We start from the raw sequence: 18915 nt of genomic DNA, 5'->3' as shown, positions 1-18915 counted from the left end.
CCATTGACGCACGGCTTCACTGGGATTCTTTGGCAGATTAGTGTACACTGGGTTAAATTGGAGCTTAAGATTAATAGAAAGTATGACCTGAAATAGAAAGTATGTCTGACCATTTATTGGACAATGTGCTCCTTACTTGTCCCACCCAGAATCACGGCTTCTCCATACCATGATTGGGAGACCTCTGAAAGGGGCTGAACCTTGTAAACAAGTGCTAATCACTAAAACAGTAATGAACACGACTGACATTTTTATGTAAACATATCGGTGCCAATCAGACTTGCAGCATGCTCGGATTTGCAGTGATGGTCAATTTTGTTGACCTGATTTTGGTCTTTTGATGCTCTTACTTATGAGGAGAGAGTGAGACTTGAGTTCGCAGGTGCACACTTTTGATCCACATCAAGCTAATTCTGCAAATTCGGTTAATGTAGGCATTGCTAATTTCCTTGGTAAGAAATCAGTCATAGCTGCTTGTGTAGGATAAAACTTCCTGTTTGAAGTTAGCAAGATTGCCAACATCGTTTATAGTAGCTTTAACACTACTAATTCTGTATGGTCACCTGAAGTGATTGGAAAAATTTCAACCTCTTATTGACCGCTGATTCCTGAAACTGCAGGTATGCCAAGTGCAACCTCGGTGGCATTTGCGAAGGCTCATGTGAAGGAGATTTTGAGACGAGAGTTCAACCGGACAGTAGAGCTGCAGGTGAGTCCATTTCACTTTGACAATTTTACATATATATATTTACTCATATACACTTGCCAGATGAATTTATCTAAGGAATGTATATACAGTTGATTGCAAAGGTTTGTACTAGGGCTGTAGGAGTCCAGTCTTGAGATATTTTGTGTTTTGACTTGGACTTGTCTTGGACTTACTGGTTTTTGCACTTGGACTTGTCTCGGTCTTGGGCACTGGTTGTGCTAAATATGGTCTTGGGCTCAACCAAGAGTTTGGCAAAATAATGTTTGTGTTTTCTTTTCGTTTAGCATTCATAAATTTTGACAAAAACTAATTCCTTATTCTAGAAAATATGGCCTAATCATTGGCGCAATGCCCAAATGAAGGCAACTAGTTGAAGCAAACGTTTTCAGTCTCGATCTTGACTCAGTCTCACTTTCATTTGGCCTGAAACCTCATCCCCCTTAAGGCTCAGACTTGAATTGATTTTGGCTAGTCCTTCTCTTAGACTTTTAATGGACTTTACAATGTTGGTCTTGACTACAGCTCTAGTTTGCACTCCCAGTTTCTAGATATTGTGGTACAAAAGAGGTTAGAGGCAGTTTCTGTCTTTTTTTTGCCCGAAGGGTCATATAAATGAGTTTTTGCTCTTAGATGAATGACTTCTATCTGTTTTTCAGGTCCTTAAAGCTCCGCCCAATTTTGTTTTCCGGGCAGTGTCTGGCCCACTCATATACACAGCAGTGTCAATCATCAACACCCTCCGCCAATCAGCACGCAGCACCTCATCCTCCACCATCCTCACTGTTACACCCATATATCCCGTACCTGAATACATCAATCAGGTCCACTCAGGTAAGTACTATATTTTCCAGGATAAAAAATACAGCTTTTTGTGCTTTAGCAGGTGCTCTGGCTTACCCAACCAAGCGGAAATCATGCTGCTTCAAGCAGAGACATGCTGCCACAGTATGTAGGAGAAATGTTGGCTGAATGCCAGCTGCCATAAGGCTACTCTGTAGTCATCTTATCAGCAACTGAAAGGCTGTGAAATAAAATGCTCGAGGCGACTTGTACAGCAAAGGCGTGTACAGTCCACTCCAGGATTATTGGCGTTCCATGAAAATGAACAAAGATTACTGTATGAAATAATTACCGCATGCACTGATATTTTGAGCATATGAAAACACTCAAAATGTTAGGAGAACATTCCTTCATTTTCTTAAAGAAAATTATTCTCTGAACAAATTTTTCTCTCAAAAATATGGCAAAAGTATTTACACCCCAAAACAATTCAAGTAAACCCGAACCACTTGCAATCTGTGAAAAAAATTTGTTAGTTTGCTCTTATTCTCCAGATACTCCAGAAATTGTTGACCATTTCTTGGTGGACAGATGTAAGTTCTTTGCCTTCCACATGAGAAAAAAACATTAAGAGCTTTCAGCACAAAAGAGACAAATGCGCAGGAAAGGTGATATAAAATTACATTGCACACTACACATGTTCAGTGCTGTTGTAGGGATGCAGAAATTTTAAAAACAGTATTTTCTGGAAAAAAAAAAGTTGTGTTTAAGTTCCAGTTATCACACATTGCTGTTATTCATTTTATATATTAATTTCTGCTCATTTTCATGGAGTGCCAATAATTCTGGAGTTGATTTTCTTCTTGTATAGTTGCTGCAAGAATGTATGCTTTTGTGTCCAGTTTTGCAGTTTGTGCCGAGCCATGTGGACGTGCGAGTGTGCAGCTTCAGTGAGCGTGTGGAGAGGGGGCTCTTCATGGCTTATTCAGAAGTGCGCAGGCGATTGCAGGAGAATGGAAACTTCACTGTACATGTGTGTATAGTGTTTTATATCCATCAACAATTTAAAAAGAAAAATCTAAAAAGTGTCTAGGTTAAGCTAAGATATCACACTGATTATGGTGTGTTATCTTCTGGTGCAGATCTTGAACATCACCATCAGTTTGGCGAAAGGCCAGAAGCAGCAGAAAACTCCAGTGGACATCACGTTCGCCATCCGCGATTCTCACGGCTACATCAGGGGCTCCGATGTCAGCGCTCACCTGAGACAGCTGCATGTGGTGGAGTTCAGCTTCTACCTGGGCTTTCCTGCAGTGCAGATTGCAGAGCGTGAGTGTAGACACACACATACATAACCAAACATGCACATATACCCATATAGTATATACTGTACTTCTCTTTATTTAAATTCAATTAAATTTTATTCAGTCCAATTCTTCTCTTCTCTTCTCTTCTCTTCTCTTCTCTTCTCTTCTGCTTTCATCTCCTTTTATCTCTTCTCTTCTCTTCTTCAGCTTTTCATTATCCAGAGCTGAATGTATCTCATCATTTGCAATCGTCCTGGGTGAAGACAGGTAGGAATGGACCTAATTAAATATATTTGGCTACACTGGTATTGTGAAGTGTTTATGTGATTATGTGTCTTTTTATCATTCAGACATTTCTTATTTTATGTGATATGTAGTGATATAATTACAATTACATCTGTGTGTTGCAGTGTTACTGGGCGTGTTAGATCAGCGTGTGAGTGAGAGGACGTTCCAGGCTAAAATGGAGAGGAGACTGGCTGTGTTGGTGGGGGAGGGGCTTGGGCTCAGTGGTGGGCGTCGCTGGAGACGAGCAACCACTGTGGGCAACAACAGCGTGCAGGTAATTGCGGAAGTCCAGAAAGTCCATGCGTTATTTCTTTTTTTTTTCTTGTGATCTAAAGTTGTTCACGACGTATTTTGATTATCTGTCAAAATGCATCATTGGGCATACATACTATAAATCACGGAGTGCCTTAACAGAAATTAGCTGGAAAAAATGAAATAACGCATGGCCTTTCAGGGCTTCCGTAGGTAATCCCTCAGAAATATGAATATTCTTTCACACACTCACACAGAAATTTCTCCTTCCTTCTGGCATGCACTCACCCACCTGTCTGCACACACACACACACACACACACACACTTCCTTATGTGTAAACGAATGGGACTTCTCACTGTTTGCATCTGTGTCTATTTGCATGTCTGTGTGTGTGTCAGATTGTACGAGCTTCACGCCTGGAAGGGGCAGATAATCCTCTAGAGCTGGTGTATTTTGTGGAGGCGGGGTCAGGAGAGAGGCTGTCGGGTCAGACCACTGCTGCCATGCTGAACAGACTTAACCTGCAGAGGGCAGCCATTGTGTTGGGCTACCGTGTGCATGGAATACTGGCTACACGTGAGCCACACACACACACACACACACACACACACACACAATCACACAGTCACACCCACACACTAACTCCCAGTATTTGCATAGACAAAATTCAGTCTGTGCTATGCACACAAGAGTAACACTCAAACTACTGTATCATTTTTCAGCATTTTACAACATAGTTTCTTCAATTTAAGATTCATTTACATTTTTCCTTTGTCAGTGTTATAGAGTTCACAAGCGAATTTGTCTGTATTTTGATTGATCTGAAACAAGCACTTGTATATACAATATAACTCATTTAAAAGTAAAGAAGTGCTAGTTTGTGTACTGCTGATGCTGTGAGCAGCCATGTTGATTTGACATCACGTGCTGAACGCAGAGGTGAGGACACCTTCCTGAGTTTTTAAGGAGGAATTCCGAGAGGGGGCCATATTCTTTGGTGTTTAGTAGTTTCAACATGGGGGTGGGAGTCAAATCATTGGAAATGTAAAAAAAGAGGCTTATGTTCATTTTCATTCCAGTTTCAGATCACCTAACAAATGAATTTTTAAAGTGTGAAAGCTGCTACAATGTTTCACCAATAGGTGGACAGCATAGAATTTTGCAAAACTCATGGGACAGTTACACATACAGTAGTGTAGTGTACTCAAGCTCATTACCTCATTAGAATGTTTATGCTAATCACATTAGTCTCGCATTAGTCTTCATCATATAATCTAACATGAAGTACAACGTTATCTCACAGTCTGTGACAGAATTCATCTCATACAATGTGACACATAATAATCATAAAAGACTGCTGAAATCACACAGTGTCAAAGCAACTTCACTTAGTTTCTGTGCTGTGTGTATATCAGCGGTGGAGAAGTTATCCCTGGCCCCCTCTGAGACACAGCCCAGTAATGTGTGGCTGATCATTGGGGTGGTGGTCCCTGGGGTGGTGGTCCTCCTCATCATCATCATCCTCTACTGGAAACTGTGCCGCTCTGAGAAACTGGAGTTCCAACCAGACGCCATGAGCACCATCCAACAGAGACAGAAGGTCTGGGTCGAACCATTTCACAGTGTATGTACAACTGTGTGCGTGTGTGTGTGTGTGTGTGTACATAAGTGGATCACTCATCCACATTACATGTAGAGTAGGCACTTGACTCTTCATTCTATCCACCCAGTTAAGTGTGTTTTAAGATAAGTGGACTGAGTATGCTAGGTTAAATTTTAACTTTGCCTTGCTTTAATGGAACATTAAACAATGTTGATCTGATTGTAATATCATTTGGAATGTAAGAAGCCTTCCCTTGGTTTGTGTGTGTGTGTGTGTGTGTGTGTGTGTGTGTGTGTGTGTGTTTTCAGCTCCAGGCCCCAAGTGTGAAAGGCTTTGACTTTGCCAAGCTCCACCTTGGACAGCATAGTAAAGATGACATCATGGTGATCCAAGAACCCTCCCCTATGCCACCATCTGTCAAAGAGGCCACGCCTTCTGAGGGTGGAGAACTGACCACGCCCAAATCCAAAAGCTCATCCACCAAAGTGTCACGTGCAGCTCGAAGGAGGAGCAGGTACTAAATGAGTGTGTGGGTGTATATGTGCATATCTGTGTGTTCCTGACTTATGTAAAAGGCCATTTGTGACACATGCGTGTGTGTGTGTGTGTGTGGTAGATTATCTCCATCTGATGGTGATTCATTGGCTAGTGAGGCATCCAGTGGCCGAGAGTCAGCAGAGGAAAGCACCAGACCTGCAGTCACACCCAGCGACAGCAAACCTCATCACCGCAAGAGCAAACATGGTAATAGACAGTTTTATACACACACACAAACACACACACAAACCACAGACTAAAGAAACATGGTCAGGGTGTATTTGCATTTTGCACTATGGCAAATAAAACAGAAATTTCAAAAAGAAACAAGAATGTTGAGATTGCAGGACAATCAATCATTTAAATCTGTGTTAATTCAACCACAACCCCTCCAGACATCTAATCATTTTAAAATAAAAATCTTTATACCACAGCTCTGATGAATTCTTGATTTGAATTGGTCAGAAGGTGTTGATTAATTTTCTTTAACAGCAGCTCTTAAAGTAGTTGAGAGTGGCTTTATATTAATGCGCTCTTTCTAATGCATTAATGAATTCATGAATTAACTTGTTTCAGAGACATTCTACAACATTAAACATGACTATAAATGGATAAAAAAATCTATGACATGTTCTTTAAAAAAAATTGTAATCTTTGGCAAATCTCTGTGGTATAAGAGGAATAAAACACTTTGGTAGTCTAATCACATCACCTTATCATTGCTATAACTGCACACCCTGTCATGTTGTATTCTTTACATATCAGATTGTGTCCAGGTAAAATCTCACTTTTGCTCTTTTTTTTCCTATCTGTTCCTTTTTTTAACTTCATGTTTATATTCCACTTTGGATCAGCAGCGAAGAACAAACTTGGTAAGCTGCTTTCTTTTACACTGAGCTCACCAGTCTGACTTGGAAACTTGTACAAGTTCTTTTGACCCCTGTCCCTGTGTGTACCAGGTGCAGCATCAGGCAGCGGAGCTGATGAACAGTTATCTTCATCCTCTATATTTGACCATGTGGATCGGCTGTCTCGAGGTTCGTCTGATGGAACACGCCGTGTCTCCAATAAGGTCCAGTTAATCGCCATGCAGCCTGTGCCGAGCCCGCCCTCTCATTCGCATAACCAAGCCCTAAGCCCCGCTCTCAGTGAAAGGATGCCGGATGGAGGCAAAGTTAGCTCTGAGGTGAGAAAACCGTGTTCAGAGGTGCATTCAGAAATGCACTGGTAGAACTGCAGGATTTTCTGAAGTGTATGGGTTTTGGTTCTGTATGCATTTAGATCCAGGTTGCTCTCAGGCATAAATCTGAGATCGAACACCACCGCAATAAGATACGACTGCGGGCCAAGAGAAAAGGCCACTATGAGTTTCCATCCATGGAGGACATTATAGCGGTGTTCGGGGACAGCTCAGAGCATCAGCGGGTGTACCAGCAAGCCCAGGAGCAAATACGCAAGATCCTGCATACTGATACACAAACACCTTCACCCAACGGAGAACCTCACAGGAGGTAATACCAGTCAAGTTTATGCAAATATTTTTAAGCATATTTAACTAGACCCAAAAACTATAAGCCAAGTTGAACAAGTAAGTTTTAATCTGGATTTATGCCACAGTGCTGAATTTTCAGATCTGATTGGTCAGAAGGTGTTGATTTTTTTATAGCTCTGACAGTAGTTCTGGCTGCAAGGATTATATTAATGCGCTTGTTCTAATACATTTGTATAGTAACAGCTTACACGGGGATTTGTGTTAAATGGATTTTAATATGTGTGAAATTGTTTACATGGTTAAGTATTCTGAGTGGTAGGAGGATTTTTGGAAGGAGTCTCCAGTGTTAGCAATTTATAACAGTCACGGGTAAAGCTGTAATTTTAAGTTTTCCGACATTGAAAAGTCTTCAGAACAGATGACTTTGCCCTTTCCAGTTTCTCAGTAACATGGCAAGCTATTTTTTTTTTTTTTAATAAAAAAAGAGAAAAAGAGAGACTGGTGAGGGAAAGACCATTTATAGCTGCTCTAACATAAGTGATAAAAGGAACTAACTTGTTTTGCAGACATTCTGCAGCATTAAATGTAACTATGAATGGATAAAATATATGACGTCGCTCTTTAACGAAAAAAAATTGTTAATATTGGCAAATTGCTATGGTGAGAGGAGTAGAAACATATTGAAACATATTGCACTTTTTAGGTTGTGAAAATATATTAATGCTGTCAAACTAGTAATTATCTGTCAAGTAAGATCTAAACCAGTCAGAAACTTATCTATCAGTAACAAAATGGAAACATGTCCTTAATCTGAGCAGGCAGTCAGTCACTAGTTCTCATTCTGTACTATGATCCTCAGATTTTGATTTTTCTTTTTACAAATAAGTTTTACTAAATGTGTGTGTGTGTGTGTGTGTGTGTGTGTGCATGTGTAGCTCAAGAGGCAGACGTTCTCCCAGACAGCGTCAAAGGCAGAATTTGAGTGGAAACAGCAGCCTGACTGATAAAGACCGTCTCATTACTGACGGCGATGCCACGTACAGGAAGTACCCGGGAGTCAACAATGTGGCCTACGTGGTAAAATCACACAATTTTAATTAACACTCTCTGGTTTCATTTCAGGAGCATTTATATTATGTTACCTTCTCTTTCTCGGTCCAGTCGGATGCAGATCAGCTCCCTGATGTCGGTAGCCCCTCCCCGACTGACGAGGTATTTGTTGACCCGGGATCTCCACCTCCCGGCCCCGCCCCTGCTCCACCCACTTATATTCCACCTCAGCCAACCATTGAAGAGGCGCGACAGCAAATGCACTCTCTGTTGGATGATGCATTTGCACTAGTCTCACCCTCCTCACAGAGTAGCTCCGCCCCATTGAATCTCACTGGGGTTACGACAATTCCTGGAGTGGAAGGGGTCAGTCCTGTTCCGCCCGCTAGTCCACCCCCGCGTTCTGTCCGCCAGTGGGGCTCATCATCCTACCCAGCAGCCCCTGCACACAGTCCCTTCTCTGCAGTGAGTATAAGAGAATAATAATACATAGTTACACTTTTAATCTTTTAGGGATGTATATGAACAGATTATTTGGAATGAACAGATAACGTGTTCTAAACATATACAAATACAGATCGAGTTATGAGTAGGAGACTCGTTGTTCCTTTTTTAAGAAAACTTTTTAGAATGTTTCATAGGACACGTTTCAAAGGTTTTTACCTACCTGCAGGTACAAACAAGCAGTCAGATTTAAGCTTATCAGACAAAAAAAACTGTGATGCATTTACATTGTTCATTCATTCATCATCAGTAACTGCCTGTTCAGGGTTGCGGTGGTTTAAATTAGGCTACTAGATTGTTTATATTGTGGGAAATAGAACCAACTAAATTTGTTAGAAAATGTTGCAAGCAAGTACAAACAAAAATAATAATTGTGTATGCTCTAGTTGAGACAAATTATGCACTGGAGTGATATAGCTCAGGTCGAGGAACTGTCAGAGCCAGAATTCACATACCATGCTGACAGTGCTAGCATCTCTAGCTGTGTTTTTTTTAATGTATATAAAATATAAAAATAGAATAAGTTAAAAATAAAGAAAAAAAAAACTTACACACTCACTTCAGTTTTAAATCTAAATCCAGATATTTGATACAGATATTTGCACTAAATAAATACACATGAATCTAATTACAGTGGTACAAAGGATATTTGTTTTTCATAAATTTGAGTTCTGTGTCATTGTGTTACCTTATTTGTGTGTTTGTAGAGGTATGCTGAATTAGGAATGTCCCCTACATCTGTGCAAAACTTACTGCAGAGGTGAGCATGATTACAAAATGCTCTAATAAAAACCTTGAAGGCTTACTCTTAAAAAAAGGTTTTGTGTACTTACACATATTGACTGTTCACTTTGCTACCAGGCTGTTTGCTTGATTGAAGCTGTGTAAACGCTGCTGTCATATTTAACATGTCTGAATATTTTCTAAACACATAGAGAAAGATTTTAAAGTGATTGATTGCTTGACAGGCAGGCACTGGGCTCTGGATATCTGGCATCAGGAGAGCTACAGTCCGATCCAGGTTACTCAAACAGGGGGCAGTATGGAGATGATATCCCATCGTCCTCCCGACCACGACCTGTAGGGGGCAGCACAGGTAGATATCTCTATTAACCTGTAACAGTCACAGCTTAGGTAGTATGCATGTGTTGATGATTTAATCTCTGTGTGTAGGTGCACAGTTACATCAGCTGACACAGGTAGGCTTGTCCAGTAGGATTGGTGTATATCCCGGAGTGGGACGCAGTGTGTCCGGACCATCAGGATCCAGCTGGGCCCAGTACCGGTCAGACGACGAGGTCTCCAGACCTGGAAACAACCGCGAGGCTGTGAGTCACATACACAATTCTAGTGGTAAAGCTGGTCATGCAGAACTCAAAACATAGCTGAAGGTATTTTATAGCATGTTACAGCAACATGTAAACTATCCTTTCATTTTCTGTCTTGCTTTATCTCATTTATTCAAACCATTCAAATGTTCATTAGTGCAAGCTTTCCTTCTTTGACCATATAGTGACTTGAAATTTTCCAAGTTCATCCAATGTTCCCCTTTAACTTTTCCAAATTTTTCCAAAGTTCCTCTTGAGCTTTTCCAAGTTTTGTAGTGTTAACACCTGAAACTGAAATGGACTTAACTGGGATTATCCGTCATAAATATACAGTAAATAGCCCATAACATTGAAGTGGGCAACCACTGCTGCTATAAAACCCCTAAATTAGTTCTGGTGCAACCAGTTGCCTTCAGAAGTCACATAATTAATTGAATGGAGTTGACCTGATCTCAATAGAAATACACCTGTTCCTGGAAGACCCCAGAGTTTATATCTAAACAAACAACTTCATGAAGTCCAAAGAGCTATGAAAACAAGTCTGGGAAAATGTGTGGTAATCAGCGTTTAGTTAATAAAATATATCCCAAACCTTGAACATCCTGCAAAGCAACATAAAATCTATTATTTTAAAAATTGAAAGAATACAACACTACAACAACTCTGCCTAAAGGAGGACATCCACTAATAAATAAAATCAGTTACATTTTAAGAAGGAAATTAGTCAGAGAGATAACCACAAGGCCCAGGGTTATGCTCAGCATGATTCTACCACCACCATGCTTTACTGTGGTGATAGTCTTCTCAGGGTGATGAGCAGTGTTGACTTTCTGGCAAATGTAGCACTTTGTGCTAAGGCCAAAAATGTCAAGTTTTGCTCTTATCAGACCAGAGAAACTTTTGCTACATGTTTGCTGAGAATGTTAAATGTATGCACTCTTATTGTGGTATTGTACTGTTAGTTGATATATAGTAATTATGATGGAGTGCATTAATTCTGGCCTACACAAAATGGTTGATACATTTATTATTCACTGAGCACAGAGTATAGTGATTCTAGGAAGTTTATGCGACTGAAGTCCTCAGACCAAAATACAGTACTAGAGAATGATATGATATGATATGATATGTGATAGAGAAGAGGATCAGTGTTTGATTCATTCATGATCAAATAATGTAAAGTCATAACATTCAGGATATTTCCTCCAACTGATTACAGATTCAAATGAAAGAATTCATACACATCCTACTCAGTGACCACGGTACACTATGCTCTTTTAAAAACTACTGCTGAAACCCAACCAGTTTCTGTCACTCTCTTGCAGCAGATCCTGTCTTTCCCTGAGTACTCCTCATCTCCCGTGTTCCAGATGCCCAGGTCATCCCTGAGAGATCCTCCCACGCCCACAGCAGGCTACACCGGCCCGGAGGAAGCCTCTCCGCCTGTGCAGTCCTCAGCCTCACTTATCAAGGCCATCAGGGAGGAGCTGCAAAGACTCTCCCAGAAACAACCAGCCATAGCCGGCTACCACAGCTGAGAAACACCATACCTAACCCAAACCCTGGCTAAACTCCGCCCACAGCTGGTCACTGAACTAGCTGATTTTAAACATGCTACCTAATCAATCACTGAATACATGCACCAGAGCCAAGGTTTGTTTGAACCCTATTTCTATACATATACAGCAGGCTGAACTGATACACAAAGAGATACCACTGCTTAAGGTACAGTACATGGACCATTTGGATTAACCTGAGGGGAAAAAAAACACCCAGCATACCACAAATCAAATATCACTAACTTAAAATACAACAAGTCACCTCACCCACGAATATCCAATAGAAACTCTTCTCTCCTAAATTGCATGCTATTTGAAATAGTGAAACAGAAGAAAAAAAGACTTGTTTGTGATTTTTTTTTTTCAAATCCAGCGTGAGACCCCTCCTCTCCTCAGTGCCATATCTACATGTCCGTCAAAGTGCTTCCTTCAGAAGGGTCATCATCCAACCCCTCGACTTCCTCTGGTGCTAAATCTCATTCCCGTTTCCACCGACCATGCCTGAAAATTGAAGCAGTTAAGCAGTGGTCAGCAGTGGCTCTTCCTTTAAGTCTACATTTCTGTGCAGTTTAGTTCCGCAGGATACCATGATTACGCGTGTTATGATGGCTGTACGCTTAAAACAGGGAAAGAAATAGTCTAGTATACTCAAAAAGGATGTCTTTCATTGTATCTTTTGAGAAGAGGGTTTTGAAAGGATGTGAGCCAAGCTGCTGGCATGACATCAAACAGAGAACAACTAAAGAATGGTGGCTGTGAACAAAGCGTGTTATATTTGGATCAACAGCAGACAGAGAGAGGTCTCAGAATAAGAGGCACAATGTATAGGAGTTTTATTCATGAGACCACTGACACATCATTTGTACAATTTAATCAACTATAATTTTCTTGTTTTTTACAGCAAAAAAATCCTTTGTTCAGCTCCTGAGGTTTAGTTCTGAAACCCTTAACTGATCCAGAACACCTTGATTAGATGCATCAGGTGTGTTACAGAAGCCGTATACTTGAAATATAGAAATAACTAAACCATAAAGGAAACATTGAGGAACATGTTGTCATAAATATACTGAAAAGAACTTTCTTGGGTGAGAATTGATTCTGAGATTGATATGTAAGGAATAAAATGCTTCAAGGAGTACTGTTATAGGAAAATAATCAGTGTTGGGGTGGTATGTTATGGTCTGAAGAAGTGGAGTTACTGTTACCACCCTATAGCAGCACATCCTGAAGTGTTTCACTCCACTTCTACCACAGCAAGTTGCCAACACTTACAATTTATCCCTTTATAGTTTAGTTTTAATGTTGTGGAAAGTCCCCGAAACAAGTTAGTTCCTGTTATCACTTACATTATAACAACTATAAAAAGTCGGTTTCTCACCAGCCTCGATCTTTTTCTTTTTCTTGAAGTTAATACGACAAAAAATGCAGCTTGTCATGTTACAGAGAAACCGCAAAAAGTGGAAAGTCCTCTGTCCTGAAGACTTTCCCAAGTCAGAAATCAAAAATACCTTAATACTTAACCAAAAATACTTAATAAACATCTTCTTACCGAAAACTTGAACAATCCGCCATAAAAGTGTGTAAACTGGTATAAAAGAAACAATAAATTATTAAAAAGAGCTCATTAATATTTATCAAATTAGCTTCTGACCTCTTAGAATTGAGAATTATGCAGTATGAAATTTCAAACAGAGTACAACAGATGTGGTGTATAAGATGCCGGAGCATACAAACTCAAATGCGGCTATCTTTCTTGCTTCAAACTGTCCATTTTGTTTAGATACTGTTTAATTGAAATGTGTAATGTTAGATCTTCTGGAACAGACTTTGGTGACCACTGCCTTACAGAGTTTTACTCATGACCACTGTCTTCTGTCCAAACTCTAAACCAAGAGGACTCTGGGTCGCTCATGTGTGAGCATTTGAGCTGGTCCACTTGTGCATCATCACAGCCTGAAAAAAAAAGTAGCCAATTTGTTGCCTGCTCCATTTCCCCAGTGGATCAAAATGCCAAAACTTTCACTCAGTTAAGAGAAGGATTCTGTCATGAGACACAAACTGGAGGAAAGGAGTTGCTCAATATCATCATGACTTCATGTCACCGTCTATTCAGAATACTGGGACGATTTATTATTTTTTTTTTTGAGCTTGTTTTTGCCTGTGGATCGTGAGAGTTTGGCTGTGCCGTGAGCCGATGTCTTCATTTAGAGTAGGGCACGCTTAGCGCTTTCCCCCTTCGTGTACATAGTTGTCAGTTTACAGCTGTTTGTTTTGCACATTTTTTCATCTTTGCACAATGTTTTCATAGTGGCAATGCAATGCTAAAAATTCTATAAGGGTATCTGGAAATAAGAGAAAACTAAACAGTATCTATATAGATATGCTATATATACAGATATAAAGAACTATATTATAATATATATTAATTGCATATTGATGTATTCCTGATGAGCACAATATGATTGTATCTCTAAACTATATTAGATTTTATTTATTTTATTTATCACTATAGATATATTAAGTCATTTAAATGTTGGATAAAGTGTTGGTATGAGATATGAGATATAAAAAAAGACCAGATCACTGTTAAGGCATATAGGTGGTTTAGCTCAGTAATTCAGTAGGCAATCTGTATTTCTGTGTATACAATCATGTGAATTTGGGCTAAGATTTTTTTTTGTCATGGTGGCTGTAAGGTTATGTGACAAGATGGACCTGTTATGTATTGTGTTGTACACCAAGCCATTTAAAAAAAAAAAAGATTAATTCCTCTGACAGTCAAAATGACGCATATACTCACCCTAACAGGCCTTAAGTCAAACTGCATGTTAATTAATGCTTTTTTTTTTTTTTTTTTTAATTTAACGTGTTGATGTCTTGATGGGCATGCTAATATATATGCTTTAAAAAAGAAACACGCTTAAAAACAGTGTGAAATCCTAAAGCAAGCTTGATAGATAGATTTTGTTGAACATGAGTGAATACTGTGTACTGGTGGTATAGGAGGCTAAACATGAACGGTCAAAGCACAGATGAATCATCCTGATCATGAGGGAAAAAAGAAGCTTCAATATTTTGCAATTTATATACCTGAGTAATATTTTTTGAAACCACTGAAAAGTCAGTATTTCTGATTCAAATATAAAATACAGAGAGATATAATGTGTATATTGACCATTTTAAAAATGAAAATGTGTAAAGATAAATGTCATTCTCTAAAGCAGACTTCTGCAAAGACCAACTGGGAAAATTAGTCGTTTTTCATTTGGATATTACACCAATCAATCAGTCAGTCATGTACAGAGCTGCTGAGGTGACATGGTGCTTATTTTTTAATTTTAATTAAATTTTTTTATTTTATTTTTTAGCGTATGATCAGAAATGAATAGATTTGAAGTCACACCCTAAGTGTCTCATGGTTACGAATTGTGTAACTTGAGCCCATGGCTCAATATATTATATGGAACGCTATACTTAATACATGGCCTCCAGTTAATTATTTAGCGGGAATGGGCAAAAAAAAGGTGTATTCACTTTGAGAATTCCTTAAGGCTAATGGTATTTCCATGTAGCAGGGATGCAGACAAATATACATACAAATACAGACATGAAAAAGTCCTGCGCGGATCTCTAGCTGAGACCAGTTATAGACTGGAGTGATGTAGCTGAGTTTGAGGAACTGTCAGAGACAGAATTCAAATATCAGTGCTGCAATTTCTACAGCTGAGGTTTTTCCAGGGTTTCTGGAGGTGTAGTGGATCATATTTAAGAAAAAAAAACCTTATTACAGATACGGATATTTGGAGCACTAAACAGACACAGGTAGGGGCATTGTAAAGTGTAATATTCTAAGTCACAGTGGGCTAAATCAATTGATTTCACAATCGTAACTTATTCATTTTAAAATAAAACAGTTGCCATGAGTTAAGTACTGCAAGGCCATGAAATAGATCTCAAGAAACATAAATCATGGCCTCAATATATTAAACTGGCAACACCGTATTAAAAATAACCACCACGTCACCTCAGTGGCTCTGTAGTCAGGACATCATAAGTGAAGATTATACTATTAATCCTTTATTTACATTATCATGCCATGTTCCAGCCACCTGACCAATACGGTGCTATTCAATATGTGTGTGTATGTGTGTGTGTGTGTGTGTGTGTGTTTAGGTAAGAATGGCAACAGTGTTAGCCCAGTAAAATCCCTATAACAAACTATACATTTCCTTTTCTGTTTAAATGATTGAAACTTTGTGAAGAGATAAGCAGTATTTGTGATTAATATCTCTGGGTTTATGTGAGTGTGAGTTACTGAGTAAGAGAAATGATTATTTTTGTTCATGTATAGGTGCCATAGAGGAGATTATTGGAAACTTAAAGGAATATTCCAGCATTTTTACAACCTAATTTCTAAATGTCTAATGTCTAAATTTGGACATTTTTCTGTACTAGGAAAAGAACAGGAAGTTGTTAGATGTGGAAAAAGTACCAAAATTATATACTCAAGTAGAATTTTAAATAACTCATACAATTAATAAATAAATACTCAAGTAAAAGTTGAAATGCAGCTTCACATTCTTGATTCAAAGTATAGTCGAAAACTTTAATCTCTTCAATTTACTTCCAAGAACTATTCACAAAAGTAAAACATCTGCCTCAGATCATACACTGATTTTAGTCACTGATAGTAAATTCGTGTCTCTTTGACCAGGGAAATAAGGAACATGTGAAAACATTAGCTAGGCATAACTACCAGCAACTCTATTCCTAAACTTTCAAATGTTAGCTAGCATGATGATAACTCAAAGCTGAAAGCTAATCACTAGCTGTCATAATACAAACTGCAGTCATAAATACAAAGTGTATGTAGCAGCAGATAGCTTACAGTGATGGGTATTAGGTCTCATTCTCTCTGTCACATCTGTTAAAGTTAAGATTTGTTAGGAATTTATTTCTGAGAGTATAGTATGGAGGCTAGGTTTGAAAACGCTGGAGTATTCTTGAAGTATAATAAAGAATGATCATTTTTAGTTTATCACTTCCAAAGACCCCATTTACACCTGATTACTTCAAGCATCTTGTATCTGGATTGTATTCTGATCATATTTTAACCACATTCATTTACACTTTTAGTCAAACGTTAGCCACATTGTGTCAATATGCAAATCAGCTCCTTATATCTGCCTGTGCTGTCCCTAGTTTTCAGTTGTTTCATGACATTGATAATGGCTACATTTAAAACAAAATCACAAAAATGAAAAAAAAAAAAAAAGACATTTTTCTGTTCTCCATAAAGGCACCAACTTTGGTAGTCTGGAATCATCTGGATAGGATTTCGGTTATCAAATGCATTTACACTTATACAATATCTGGTTAAAACATGTCTCAGACCTCAAGTGGATTGGATTTAGATCCAAAGGGGTGCATTTATACTTTAGTTTTTATGTGGAGAATCCCTATACAGATTTAATCCTGATACTCAGTGTACTATTTAATGTTTTAAATGGGTGCATTTACAATTTGAGTATCAAGATTATATCCACATACAGGTTATCAAAAAAAAAAAAAGCATAATGCACCATTTTACGGGGATAATCCTTATCGGGATATAATCCAGAGTGTAAATGGGGTTACATGACATCTACATTCCTTGTTAGCACCTGGGAAATCTCTTTCCTTTTGTGTCTTTATTCCATCTCACTCTCTTGGTCTCTGCAAACTGCATCCCTGTATTTAACATGTACTGTCTCTAGATTGTTGTGCAAATTTAACAAGGGATAATAAAATCATGTGCATTAAAAATTACACCTGAGACGCATTTTTTTTCTCTGCAGTACTAGAGGAGGACCTTTGATTAAAGTCCTGTATGCATCCGGTGAGTAATTCAGGACTTAAATAAGCTGACCACACTTTTTGTGGACTTACTGCACCTATTTCAACAGAAAACAAGGCCAAGCATACAGCTGCTTCAGCCACGTAGTCTAATCCTCGAGATTAGCCATGGAACCTTATCCACCTCCATGTGGTTGTTTTGGTTTTCGAAACAATCCTGTAATGTTACGTGAATAGCTGCTTCAGTCCACAGCCACCTCTTTGTATGCACAACACAAAAGCACATACATAAACCCATAGCATTAGCGTGTTGTTCCAGATACTCAGGTTACCAGTGGAGGAGCGAGCACAAAGGCAGACAGTGCTTATAAAAAAACCTGTTTTGCAACTCAGCATCACAGCCTAACCCTTAATCGTATTCACACCCTTTTTTCTGTTCAGGAGGCACCTCCCTGTGTAATCAGCATTTTTACACACTCCTAAGACAAATAGTGTATCATCAAGATAAGTCCACTACACTACAAAGCCATCTGATTTTAGCCCAGTTTCAGTAAAATGTCACTTGAAACCTGACCGGCAGCGTCTGTAATTCACAACCTGGCTTACAAGTGTTATCCAGCTCCCTCTCTGATACCATGATGACGTATGATGACACATAATATTGCCCTGAATCCCAAGATTTCAAAGGTTCCTTTCACTTGAAATGCGGCCCAACATGAAAAAATGTACCTTCGAAGGATGAGATGAGAGGCAGGGTTTTTTTTCTCCTCAAAATAGACAGAAACACACCATTGTCTTCCTGTAATATTGCTATACATTCAAGAAGCATGTTACACAAGATTTATATTTCAGCAGCAGTGAAGCAATTTATTGTAAGTAAATGAAGACAAAAAGAATTTAAGATCATGTAATTAAATATACGAATCATTTTCATTTTCCTGTAATCCCTGTAATTCCTGTAATCCATTTTAAGAAATTGGACTACGCTTCAAAAGTTTAACACTACAGCGTTGAACTGAACCAAATCTGATTTCTGAACTGAAATTGTCTGATTTCAGGCGTTATATTTTTCAGTCACTCATTTCAACAGTATACTACAATATCCTAAAGCAGATGAAATTCATTGTTAAAAGTGTGTTCTTAAGTTATTTTTAAGTAAACATACTTTAAGTATTTTTGTGAAGTCTTGGCTACTCTGCCCACCTCTCTTCATTACTAGTAGTGACTAGTAGTACTTGAAGAAGTCAGATTACTGATTGACTCATGTTCTCCTGTTCTAAGAGAAAATGCATGTAACATGTAAAAACATCAGTGCAATAATTGCTGAAATGAAACAGTTATCAGTTTACTTTGTACACATAATGATACTGTTGCACTGGAAGTACCGTCTAACTCGTTTGTTGGTGTTTTTCACGCTAGCATGCAAGGTGATTTCTTTGTAAACATGTCAGTGTGGATCTGTTCACACCCATTACAAATATGGGTCACTTAAATCAATGGTCACTTAAAAATATAAAAGGTAAATGTGACCAGGCAAACATGACCAAAATACAACATTAGGAACTGATCTAAATGGACTGTAACAAGACTTACTACAATTCATTAGTTACATTAAACATGATCTCATAAAAAAATTTAAACGAATTGGCTGGATTTTGTTCAGTTTTAT

The 18915-nt window shown here is 38.7% G+C and overlaps 1 protein-coding gene across 7 annotated transcripts in view; it reads left to right on the top strand.

Annotated features, from left to right (window-relative positions):
• The window catches only part of si:dkeyp-27e10.3 (UPF0606 protein KIAA1549), a 28636-nt gene extending 11417 nt beyond the window's left edge, over positions 1–17219 (top strand). For 2 of the 7 annotated variants that reach the window (XM_053241845.1, XM_026923141.3), the window contains exons 4-22: positions 621–709; positions 1366–1540; positions 2392–2522; positions 2632–2818; positions 3004–3063; positions 3207–3358; positions 3737–3914; positions 4754–4962; positions 5250–5455; positions 5558–5685; positions 6333–6350; positions 6438–6664; positions 6760–6989; positions 7906–8047; positions 8132–8485; positions 9232–9284; positions 9493–9620; positions 9698–9852; positions 11178–17219. In XM_053241845.1, the coding sequence (XP_053097820.1) occupies positions 621–709; positions 1366–1540; positions 2392–2522; positions 2632–2818; positions 3004–3063; positions 3207–3358; positions 3737–3914; positions 4754–4962; positions 5250–5455; positions 5558–5685; positions 6333–6350; positions 6438–6664; positions 6760–6989; positions 7906–8047; positions 8132–8485; positions 9232–9284; positions 9493–9620; positions 9698–9852; positions 11178–11390 (3035 nt within the window). In that variant the 3' untranslated portion in view covers positions 11391–17219. The remainder of the gene's footprint in view (positions 1–620; positions 710–1365; positions 1541–2391; positions 2523–2631; positions 2819–3003; positions 3064–3206; positions 3359–3736; positions 3915–4753; positions 4963–5249; positions 5456–5557; positions 5686–6332; positions 6351–6437; positions 6665–6759; positions 6990–7905; positions 8048–8131; positions 8486–9231; positions 9285–9492; positions 9621–9697; positions 9853–11177) is intronic. The other 5 variants (XM_026923144.3, XM_053241848.1, XM_053241846.1 and 2 more) reach the window with 5 other exon arrangements.
• The last annotated feature ends 1696 nt before the right edge of the window (positions 17220–18915 follow it).

Source organism: Pangasianodon hypophthalmus, chromosome 18, assembly GCF_027358585.1.
Source record: "Pangasianodon hypophthalmus isolate fPanHyp1 chromosome 18, fPanHyp1.pri, whole genome shotgun sequence".
NCBI lineage: Eukaryota > Metazoa > Chordata > Actinopteri > Siluriformes > Pangasiidae > Pangasianodon > Pangasianodon hypophthalmus.
Note: the sequence above shows the minus strand (reverse complement) of the source record. Positions and strands in the feature narration are given on the sequence as shown.